At 41.0% G+C, this 12,695-nt stretch overlaps 1 protein-coding gene across 5 annotated transcripts in view; it reads left to right on the top strand.

The window, feature by feature from the left end:
• bmp7b (bone morphogenetic protein 7b) overlaps nucleotides 1-12,695 on the top strand; it is a 42,910-nt gene that overhangs the window by 22,657 nt on the left and 7,558 nt on the right. For all 5 annotated transcript variants that reach the window (XM_077621268.1, XM_077621191.1, XM_077621116.1 and 2 more), the window contains 2 exons: nucleotides 10,530-10,722; nucleotides 12,259-12,407. In XM_077621268.1, coding sequence (XP_077477394.1) covers nucleotides 10,530-10,722; nucleotides 12,259-12,407 — 342 coding nt within the window. The remainder of the gene's footprint in view (nucleotides 1-10,529; nucleotides 10,723-12,258; nucleotides 12,408-12,695) is intronic.

Below are 12,695 nucleotides of genomic sequence, written 5' to 3'. Positions count from 1 at the left end.
GGTGAGTTAGGTCAGTTCTTACTTTAAGTAATTTTAAGGCCAAAGGATGACAGTAATGCCATCAACTGAAATATGTACATTGAATTTAGAATGTGGTACATCTTTGGTAATAATCACATTGACTCTTGAATCCCAACACCCGACTGGCCTCCAATTGGGTTTTTCCTAACACCCCGCTAACGTCCCATTGTCTATGACGGAGCTGCGTCTCCATAATGCCTTGCATTGTGCCTTTGACCTATGTTTGTCACGGAGCTCTAACATGCTGTTTCAGGTGTTTTTCACAGTGTGCTTAATGTTCTTTTTTCATCATGGGCACCAAGAAAGTTATTCTCAGTGTGAGTGAAAAGAAGAAGAGGGATCTGTTATCAAAGTGTTCCCAATTTTATTGTCTGTGGCTACTTGCTACTTGAGTCACGTGCAGCCTTATGACTTCATGTCAGAGCTGCAAATTCAACTTCCTAAGCAATGTTCCCTCAAATTTTTCATACATCTTCAGCAGGCGCATTTCTACTACCCATAAATGATCTAGTCATAATGAAATGTAATGATTAATATTTATGAATAAAACATCTAAATAAATTTCACTAGAATATGCACAGATCTGACTTAAATTTTACCTTATTTTTCACTTCTATCCTTCTCAGTCAAATGACTTTTTTGATAAATGTGTCGCTTGAGCCCATGACCCTAGTGAGGATAAAGCGGTTCAGAAAATGGGGTGATATGAGGTGTCGCTTGAGGTAGTTCAGCTTCCAATTAGTCCATATGGCCACCAGGGCTGCTTAGCCTATGGTTCTTCAGACTTTCCTTGTTTTGTTTTATTGGTTTTTCATGTGCTGCATGGCCTTGGACACAGGCAGTTTGCCTGCCTTGTTACCAAGTATTACTGCTTACGGTGCAGGGTGCTCTTCAGACTCTTCCTCTCTTCTGGGAATTTTTCACAATTTCACATTTTCATAAGGGCTGCTCAGGCTTGCCCGCGTTGTCGGGCTAACAAGGGTTTTCTGACTATCCTTGCCAAATAGAAGCTCAACATATGTGCTTGGGGATTTGTGAGGTTGGCTTTTCGCCTTTCAGTTTGGAGAGGTCCCTTCTGGTCCCTCTCAGACTTCATGATTTTGGGCCATGGGATGGTGCTGTTGGACTGCCCTCCCGATGTGCACCCTGTCGCCCACCAGTTGGGCACAAGGTCTGCCCGGCTGTTGGCGATCATCCTGGTATGGGTGGTCCCTCGTCTTGTCGGTCTGCTTGACAGTCTTGTGAATGTCGGTTCTGTAGGGACTGAAACTGACCTTGTTGTTATTGGTATTCACACTCTGCATGCGCAAAGGGATCATTCAGTGCTTTCAGCACCCGCTCTGGCGGTCATCCGGGATTTATAGAACCGTAGTTGCATATACATAACTTTCGCTTTCCATCCAGATTACCTCATAAGAATTTGTGACCTCATTACCCTCAAAGTTCTCCAACATCCTAACATAGTTGTAAGATTTGTTTGTACCTGCAAAATTCACAATGACAAAGTCATCACCAGACAATTCCTTGCTCTCATCATTAAGTGAAATGGATAGCGGGGGCACTACTTCGCCTCCAATGATTGAACTTGGAAGAGTTGATTTATCTATAGAATGTCCTTGTGTGACGGTTAGGAAGAAATTATAAGTACAAACTGTATAAAGCCAGACAATTTATTACAATGCATATGAGTGCTGCCTACAGGGATGTCAAGTGACCAATACCACTGCACCACCAGTCACTCAATAGAGGAAATTGACATATCGATCTATTTTTTTATTGTGACAAATATGTGCCATTATGTCATAACGTTTGTAGAATGTTCTGTTTTAAATTGGACCATTAACAGCTTTGCTCACATTTCATGGCGTAAAACCCAGCTTTGAAAGTAAGGCCATTACATGTGTTACTTTACAGAACAAAACTACTTTTTTGCTGTAATTTCTAAAGTAACACCTTACATTTTCAATCTATAACGGTACTATAGTTACTGTATAAGCATTACCCACGTTACTGCGTTGCCAATGAAACAACTTTATCTGTTCAAGAGCACATCTGCACCGGCAGAGAAAGTCTATTTGTCATTTATAGACGTCTCTAGTGCTCTCACTTTCCATAGAGTTCTTGAACAACCCTCTTGACTCCACATAGCCCCTCTCACTTTAATGTGAATAAAGCACATCACAAAAGAGGCTATTGATAAGGCTAACATAGGGCAAGGTGTTGATTAGCCTTTTGTGTGTATATAAGGTGAGAGTTTGGTGAAGTCTGGGGTGGAGGTATTGCGATTGCTACCTTTACCTTGTGAGTCTTGTGGCAGTAAGTCATGTTTTTGCTTTTTGTATGTGTGTATCCTTCCCCTGTTTATTTTGTCACTTTGATATTGAAATTTTGTTATTAAAAACCAAAGTTTTTGCACCATCAATTTTCGCCGCCTTTTTCCTGCATCCTGGGTTCAACTTCGCCGTAGCTGACACCAGTTAAACATGACAACGAGTAAACTGACTGAGAATGGTGCTGTGGTCTACTTTGATGGAAATTGGTTTATTGCATGTCACCTTTGCAGGATAGTCGTGTCTAATTGGCGGTGCTGTAAAGAGAATGTTATGACGTAACTTTTTAAACACTTTCTTGTAGATCCTAGTCAAGCATTTCTCCCTCACGCTTAAATAATTTTAAATAGCTTTTCACTAAATATTTTGTCTCATAATGTCAAAATTACTTTTGAGTGAAGCATGTACAGAACACAATTAAATGCTCATTTCAAGGGAGGTATCCCGATAATGTACTTGGGATATAAAGTATGTATACAAAAGATTAATCCAGGTCACGAATATAAAAACCGGAATATCCTCATGTTCAGGGTGGCCCGGTGGCGCTAGTGTTTACCGCGTCGCCCTCACAGCTCTGGGGTCCTGGGTTCGAATCCAGCTCACGTCCACCTGTGTGGAGTTTGCATGTTCTCCCTGGGTGGGCGTGGGTTTCTTCTGGGTACTCCGGTTTCCTCCCACATTCCAAAAACATGCATGGTAGGCTGATTGGACACTCTAAATTGTCCCTAGGTATGGGTGTGAGTGTGCATGGTTGTCTGTCTCCTTGTGCCCTGCAATCGGCTGGCCGCTGATTCAGGGTGTCCCCCACCTCTGGCTTGGAGTCAGCTGGGATAGGCTCCAGCACCCCCTTTGACCCTAATGAGGATAAAGTGGTCCAGAAAATGAGATGAGATGAGATGATCATTTCATTCAGATTTTTGGACGTTTTACATTGCTATTCATTATTAAAGGTTTATTGGTGGCAAGTAAACATTCATTGATTCATTCATTTACTGTTGCGCTTTTGCTCACGAGTGTCGTGGGGGTGTTGGAGCCTATCCTAGATATCCTTGGGTAGTAGGCCGGGTACCCCCTGAATTGGTTGCCATCTTATCACAGTGCACAAGGAATAAGACAACCAGTTACGCACACACTCAAACCTAAGGAAAATTTAAAGTGTTCAACCAGCTTAGCATGCAGGTTTTCGGGATGTGGGAGGAAACCAGAGTACCTGGAGAGAACCCCACAGGCACAAGGAGAACAACGCAAACTCTACACAAGAAGTCTGGAGCCTGGGTTTGAACCCTTTATCTCAGAAATGTGAGGCAGCTGTGCCACCACACATGAACATATCCAATATAAATATGTCAATGTTTATTATGCAGACATCGTTTCTATCTTTTCCTGCATATTTGATCTTGAGTTTGATTTATTTAATAAAGGGACAATAAATATTAATGAACATATACGTTTTCATGTTAATTAACATATATATGTAAGATTTTAGATAAAGGCTAATTTTCATCTTTGGTCCCTTGTACAGGTTGAAGATAAAATCAATATGGCATACAAACAATTAGACATACACACACAAGTAGCACAGTTCTAGGCAGTGTTGTGATCACAATGCTGTTTATCCAACATCCAGGCTTTAAGATGATTGGCGAAGAGGTTCAGAGACGGGAGTACACATATGTTAATTAGTATTGAGTTCCAAGTACAGTGATACCTTGACATACGAGTGCCCCGACATACGAGTATTTTGAGATACGAGTAAAATTTCGAGCAAATATTTACTTTGAGATACGAGACACATTTGAATATACGAGCATACATAGATGGCGAAGTAGAACAAATAAAAATGTTTTTCCATTCCAATATCCTGTTTTCTGGTATTTTTTTTCCAGAGGTTTGGAACAAATTCATTAGTTTTTAGTTCATTGCTATGGGAAACGTTGAGTTGAGATACGAGTAAATCGACATACGAGCTCAGTCCCAGAACACATTAAGTTCATATCTCAAGGTACCACTGTATGTGAGGCACGAATAGAGAAGGTGCGTTAGCTAAATGCACTCTTTCTGGAGGGAACTATAGTTACCTCTAGAGCCAGCTCTTGTTGATCTGTTGGAATTAAAAAAAAATCTTGCACTAGAGGAGGGGCTTTGTGATGGAAGATTTTGTAAACTATGGTGGCATCAGCATATTTAACAGTGTTGTCCTAGTTCAGGCGTTTGTGTTTTTAAATATCTGACAGGGATGGTATGTTTTTGGTTTTCTGTCCAATACTTTCAGAGCTTGGTTTTAGTGTTGTCTTTCAGGCCAATGACCAACTTGTTAGGCAGTAAGTCATGTGTGATAGGATCACTGTGTTAAAATACAGTTTTGCTGACTAAGGAGTTAGATTGTTTCTAATGAACCTAAAATTGGACAAATTGAATTTAATTCTATTCAGAGTGTTTTTATCAGTTGTTTAAAGACAAGTAGTGAATCAAGAGTGATTCCTAGGTATATAAATTCTTGGATTACATTGATTGTTTTACCTTGGACAAAAATGTTGGGATCATTGCCAGTTGTCACTCTTTTTGAGAAGTACATGCAGGCAGTCTTAGATATGTTTAAATGTAGTTGGTATTTTTCAAGCCAGTTATACACGCTTGTCATTGGATGTTTCAGTTCCCGTGCAGCAAGTTTGTTGTCTCTCGCATGGACATACAGAAAGGCATCATCAGCATACATTTGGCAGGTGAAAATTGAAGGACAACAGCTTGGCAGATCATTTATTAAAAGACTCAAGAGCAATGGACCTAGCACTGACCCTTGCGCAACCCCAAGACCATTATTCCGTGTAGATTTTATATTTTGTATCCTGAGACACTGTGATCAAACTGATATGTATAATTCAATCCAATTTAGCATGCTTAATGAGAAATTTAAACTAGTCAGTTAAGTTAGCAGTAGCTGGTGATTGATGGTGTCAAATTCTTTTTTGAGATTAATGAAAACCACACGATTCTATTCATCTGTTTTTATTTTTTGTTTTCTAGAAAGAAGCAAACCACTGTCTCAGTAGAATTATGTTTTCTAAAGCCAAATTCTAGCCTGTTCAGTGTATATGGAGTGCTGTTAATGTGATCCACAATTTCCTCTGCTACCATCTTTTGCAAGACTTTTGAGATGGCTGGAAAGATGCTTATAGGTCTGTAGTTGTTGGTTATTGGATGGTTCCTTGATTTAAGGACTGGTGTTATGACTGAGCACTTCCAGGGTTCAGGGAAGAGACTCCCCTTAATGGATTTGTTTACAATTGTAGTTGATGGTGCTATTAGAGAGTCTTTGTGGTGTTTTAGAAATGTTTCATCCATATTAAGCGCATCTTTTGCTTCAGAGATTTTGAGACCAGACAGCTTTCTCAACTTGTGACTGCGAGATTAAGCCTGAAATTAGGTTCATGTACCTTGGGATAGCAGTCCGAGGAATTTAAACGTCATTGTACTTGGCTGTCTTTGAACAAGCAACAGTGCAACACGTTCTTTGTGTTCCAGGCTGGTGCATTTGGAGTATACTGTAAATGTTTATTGAATGATGCCCTGTGAATCATAAGGTGGAATTAAGCACCATGCTTTATGGCTGCAGAGAGAAAGGCTTTTTTTGACTGGACTGACAGAAAGGAAATGCCAAGATCTGTGATCTACAGACAGCCTGCAGGCTCAAGAACTTGTAAAGGTGTGGTTTGACCACAAGTAAAAGACTCTTCTTTCTGTGGTTACTGCTTCAACTTGTACACATGCAGTCTGAGGGCCACATGCACACCCTTAGGCAGGCACACACTCACACGTACACACACGTGTGTAGATCTGCTTGTGTGGCGGCAAGTTATTTAATAATTGTCAAGTGTGACCAAGTTTTAATGTGAAACTCTGTTGACCTTTTTCAAGTATAAATACATCAGATGGGCATGATGTCATCAGTAGACAGCAGTGGGCAGGAAGTTTCTTGACATAGTAATCACCCTTCTGCGGTCAGCTAAGAGAGAGAGAACCCTCTTTAAGCTTTATGGGATAAACATCTTGAGTGACTTGTCCCTTCTTTGATTCCTATTTCTTCCCCAAGCTCTTGGAAACTATTACTACTACTTGTTCCCCGGGCTGTAATTAAAACATTGTCAAAGCAACTGGGCGGAAGAAAGAAAGAGGTGGATCATTATATTGTGTCAATCAAAAGTCCATAGCTTGTGAACTTTGCAGATCCTGCCGAAAATAAAAAAAATATCTACTGTTAACTGATCACGTTCATCATGGGAATCAGTTGTTTTGTTGGACTTAATGAACTCTTCAGGGATGCTGTGGAACAGATATCTCAAGAAATCCAAAGGCATCAAAAGAGTGTGGGGTTAACATTAAACCGAAGTGCGGGAGTGGCCAGGAGTGAGATCCACCGCCCTCCTGCCGTGCAGCGGAAGTGTTCAAGGTGCTACCGAGAGGTGTGATGGTGCTGAGCAGACACTTGCGCTAATGTGAGCCATCAGATCTGTCTGCTCTTGCTCCGGCAGCTGAGGTGTCTTGGATTCTTCTTGGGTCTGAAAGGCAAGGAAGGGAGGGGTGAGAAAGAGGATGGGCAGACAATTTAACAGTGACTAACTCTTTGCCTTAAAAAGCCTTTGAAAGTTAGTTTGATCTACTGTTACTAATATATCATTCATCTTCCATACCGCCCATCCTCGAAAGGGTTGTGGGGGGGTTGCTGGAGCCTAATCCAGCTGTCTTCGGGTGAAAGGCAGACTACACCCTAGACTGATCACCAGTCAGTCGTAGGGCACTCAGAGAGACAAACGACCATCCGCACTGCCAATCATACGGCCACCAGCGGGAATCGAGCCCACGCCTGCCCGCACTGAAGTCAGTCGAGTGAACCACTACATCACGAGGCGGCCTTACTTTTATATGTACATACATATATTTTTCGTAAGCACACATCCGTGTGGATTATTTTATCCTTCATGTTGATATAGATTGCAATTTAATAGGGTAGATTTTTTAGACTAGGGTTGATACAATATTTGTAGTCTTCAGTCTTTTGTAAACATGCATAAAATATACACAAAATGAAACATGATTTAAGATAACATTTAAGTAAGATGCACAGTGCATGTATAAGAAGTACTGAAAAAGTATTAATCCCCTTCTTCAATTCTTAAATGGACAAATTTTCTAAATTAATCTTGATCCAATCTGGATTACTTTATGGAAGGTGTGGATTTAGTAGATTTTGTAGATTTTAACTGGAATGGGTAATTAAGTTCACTGTGAGGGACACATGATTTAATGAGTATCTTTTGGAACTGGTAAAAACTGCAGGAAAACCTGTAATTATCAACGGAAGTTTGAGGTTTGACTTTGTATCTTGACATCAGATTGATTTCAGAGGGAAAACCAATAGGTCTCATAAGAGATTTGCTGTTCAAAGACCTAAAAGGTGCATTGGGATCTGAAACTCTCAATTGGCTTCTTCTCAAACCTCAACCAGCCTATACTGCATGTTTTTGGGATGTGGAAGAAAACCGGAGGGGCCAGAGAAAACCCTCATAAGCACAGGGAGAACATGCTCCACTCAGTGAGGATCACCCTGGGATCAATCCCTCAACTCCTGAACTGTGAGGCCGACGTGCTAACCACTCAGCCGCCGAGCAGCCATTCTCATATATTATATTTATTATGCTATACTTATAAAGTTGTTAGGTGGGGACAATATTTATGTTTACTTACATTTTGAATCAAACCAAAGTTTGAATCAAAACCAAGCAGCAGGTCCACAGAAAGTAGTGCACACAAACTAAAAGTAGTGCACACAGAGTAAAACATTGAAGGCATGTGTAGTGGAACATGCGTAATAATGACATCATTCCACCTACTTATGGCCAACAGCTGCTTTTGAACACGTGGGCTGTCATCAGAAAAACTAATTAAAAGTAGGATGTGTATGTGCCTTTGCATGAGTATGATGTCGGTTAGAAAAAATAAACTGCCCTGTATTTTTTCCCCATCATTTTTCATTTTCTGAACTGCTTTATCCTCATTAGGGCCACGGGGGTGCTGGAGCCTATCCCAGCCGACTTCGGTCCAGACAGAGGACAGCCTATATCGGTGTCCAGCCGATCGCAGGGCACGAGGAGAAGAACAACCATTCACACTCATAATCATTCCCAGGGTCAATTTAGAGTGTCCAATCATCCTACCATGCATGTCTTCGGAATGTGGGAGGAAACCAGAGTTCCCGGAGAAAACCCACGCAGGTCGGGGAGAACATGCAAACCCTACACAGGTGGACCGACTTGAATTTGAACCCAGGGCTCTCACTGTGACGCCGGGGCACCCCCGTATTTTTTCTTTCCACCGTGTTTTTTTGCTGAGCAAGTCATGACTAGTACAGAACATTCAATGGGTGGAGGTAAAACCAGGGTTCGGCAATAAATTATTGGTAGGAAATGATTGCAATACATTCCCATAAATATATTTTTAGTTGATCTTCTGCAATAGAAATATTTTTATTTTTAATGCTGAAGAATTATCAATTATTGGCCGCCGAACTGAAATCATTAACAATAATTTTCCTCAGCCATTCTCCATGTGCAGAAAAACATGCAAGACTTGCACCTGCACGCTTGCACGTACATTGTGAGCATTTCTCCATGCGTTCGAGGTCAAATGTTGTGTGTGCATGGAAATGCAAGTTTTTGTTCCACACTAATCACTGTTTTTGGGATCATGAGTTTCCCGTATCGTTTCATCAAATGCTCCTTCGCAAGGTCCCCCATAGTTTTTCTTCTTCTTTTAAGGGCAAATTGATTTAAATCCAAGCTCGATGTGACTGAAAACACATATTTCTACACGATTATATCAGCTCTTGTGACAACATCCAATTGTTAGGTATGGGTTCCTTTGTGGTTTACTTTGCATTTTTTGTATATTCATGGTTTTTGTCCTTGTGATCACTCATTTATCTCCCCTGTTATTCCCCACCCCTGGTGCCTGTCTTATTTGCTTCCTCTCCTGTCACCCAGCTGGTTCTCATTGTCTCGTCAACCCCTGTCTGTGCAATTATAATATAAATTCACAGACAGGGGTTGACAAGGTTATACATTTTATACCCTTTCTCTTTTTCAGATCCTTGTCGCATCGTCAGTTCCTGTTCATCTTTGCCGAGTAATCCTCGTGTTTTTCCCTTTGGTTTTAGTTTTGGTTCTAACTTTTTCCCGGTTGTATTAAGCCTTGTTTTTAGAAAGTAAGTTGATGTTTATTAGAGAACCCTTTCCTTCATGTCTGCCTGCTTACCTGCTGTTTGGTCCATTCCTCCACTCACTCTTCCAGAAACCTAACACAAATAATCCCGAAACTCCAAAAATAGCCGTATCGGGTTCTGATACTGAGCATCAGATCGGGACATCGCTTTTCTACAGTGTGTAAACATCTAGTTTCAACTGCACACTTGCACACAAATGACTAAAGATGCCTTGATTGACTCTTCCCTATAGTCACAACACACAAGCTCTACCTAACTCCTGACCCTAATTAGTGGAAGCTTTAAAGAAAGTCAATGCATGGAAGGATATAATTTAGACTGCCAGTTGGACCCGTAATGAAAAAGAGCTGGGAACCATGATTTTGGAAAGAGTTGATTCACAGTGTTTGCGTGGTTGCGTGAGATCTGCCTGCCAGTTAATCACAGAGGTAAAGTGGATGGAGATGTTGAGAGTTGAGGCCTTGTTCCCTGGGACATACTGCAGGGACATAAGAGGAACATGCCGAGGGGTGGTCGGGGTCATTTAGGGGGGTCACTACCCAGAGGGGCTACAATGGAGTGGTTAGTGTTGAAGAGATGATATTCACTCCAAATGCTCAGTTCTGACTCACGAGAACCAGATGAATGGTGGATTGGATGACTCTCTAGGGCTGAGGATGGAGAAATGCTCGTAAACTTTTCATAGTGTACCCGCGTCTTTATCTTAGTTTCAACCACATGAACGCTTCTACTCCCTCATCGAAACAATAGCATTGTGCATGTGCTGTTAATATGGCACTCACAAGCTCCCGAACAGCAGCTATTTACAGCGTCATTTGAAACAACATCTCATGAAGAATATTTTCACAAGGATGGCTCACATAACAAATACCACTGAATCCATCTTTATTTCTTTTTCACAGTGGAGCATGACAAGGAATTCCTGCCAGTGCGACGGCATCATCGAGAATTCCGATTTGACCTGTCCCAGATTCCTGATGGCGAGGCGGTCACTGCTGCTGAGTTTCGAATTTATAAAGACTTCATCCATGAACGTTTCGATAATGAAACTTTTCGCATTAGCATCTACCAAGTGCTGGAGGAGCATTCTGACAGGTGAATAATTCTGGATTTTTGTTTCAAAATATGGTAAAGTGTGTACTCATTAAAATAACCAGTGGATTGTGTATATTTAAATCAACCCATGTTTTGTTTGGTGCTGGATTTGGGATCATAGCTTCTTCATCAAAGAAACCATTCAATGAGCCAACAGAAAATATGAAGGTTGTGGTTCAACAATCTGCTTTACCCATTTTGCTTGCTCCTATTCTCACAGATTTGTACAATTTTCATCCTTCTGGCTTTTTCTATCCTTCCTTTTTGACATGAGTCAGTTAACAAACATACCCAATGATGCAGAACTCTGAGATAAAAATATGGTTTAAAAACTGTCAATATCTCAGTAATTTGAAGAGAAGGGTCTGAATACAATACAATCTGTGGTCAGAAAGACAGCAAAAGGTGATTTATCTCCAACAAGGCCCGAAAGGTGGCTTGATAAAGCAGAGGTAGAGGAAGGGAAAAGACTGGGCAGGCTGAAGGTCCAAAAACAAAATCACCCTCAGAACAAACAGAAGCACAGAAGCACAGACAAGGTCCAAAACCTATTAAGAATCCAGAATGACAATATAAAGTATTAGGCTCTATGTTGCTGAAAGACTAACGCACTTTCACTGAAGTAGAGAGGGTATAAGTAAAGGGGATATGATACAAACGAGCGTGGTGAGATGACTGTTGATGAGAAGAGGAGATGAACACCTGTGACCGACGTGTACGGTCGATTGGTCGCCGGTCTTTTGGTCGCCGTTTTTTGGTCGCCGGTCTTTTGGTCGCGGTCTTTTGGTCGCCCCGACAACAGGCGACCAAAAGACCGGCGACAAAACAAGGTAAAACAACACGGTGTACGCATCAATAAAAGCCAACAATGGCCATGAGCAGTTTCACTGAGCCGACGTGTGAGTGTATAAGAGTTTGTATGTACAGGCGTCGTCCCTTTAAGGAGCTATGTCAGTCAGGGTCTTAACAAGTTCTCCAACAAAAAACAATAAAAGTCTGGGAAATTTGGAGCTTTTCTTTAGCCTAATAATTACTAGGGCATTAAGTATGACTAAATAGTAATTCATTTGGATTTAAGGAATTTGAGGAACGATTTAAATGGTAATTATCACTTACCTTCCGGGCGACCAAAAGACCGGCGACCAATCGACCGTGTACCGTGACCGGAAGCCATGGTCGGTACGTGACGACATACAGTACTAAAATACAAACACTGAACACAAACAAAGACAGACTGGAAGACAGACAAAACATTAAAGACGTGATACTGAATCTTAACACCTTTTTTTACTTTTTGAGTCTTGTTGCTGCAAAACATCAGCCCCCAGTGAAATTTGTAGTGTGAACTCGTCATTAACTTGTCTCCTATAAAACTATTATTGTCAATTAAGGAAATAAATTGTTTCCTTGGGTCTTTCCATTTGTAATCAGGCCGCCAACTAATGTTCCTGACCTTCAATTTTGCCTGAAATTAATTTAAATACCTGTGCTGTTCCTTGTGATCGTTTGGTTGTCACACTTTTATCTTCTACACAGGGAGTCTGACCTTTTTCTTCTGGACTCACGAGTCATCTGGGCTGCAGAGGAGGGATGGCTGGTTTTCGATGTGACAGCCACCAGCAACCACTGGGTCCTCAACCCAGGAAGAAATTTGGGTTTGCAATTGGCTCTGGAGGGCACAAATGGTCAGTATCAAAATCAATCAGAACTGAGGCATTAAGTTCAATAAATATTGAACATAAAATAAACACTTTTAGAGTGAATTATATGGTTGAGTGCCTTTAGTGTGCTTACAAATCTGATTAAGGATCAAAATACCTATGTGTTAGTTGTAAAAAGTGTGCAGACTTGTCCTACGATAATATCTGAGTTGTTTATTTTTGTCCAATCATTTGAAATTATGTGCTTTTTTTCTCTCCAAATGGAGTTTTATGTGTTTTAGGTCCAATAATAATGGAAAAAATCTTTTTTCA

Source organism: Stigmatopora argus, chromosome 1 (assembly GCF_051989625.1).
Source record: "Stigmatopora argus isolate UIUO_Sarg chromosome 1, RoL_Sarg_1.0, whole genome shotgun sequence".
Taxonomy (NCBI): Eukaryota; Metazoa; Chordata; class Actinopteri; order Syngnathiformes; family Syngnathidae; genus Stigmatopora; species Stigmatopora argus.
This window is presented reverse-complemented; position numbering and strand designations above follow the sequence as displayed.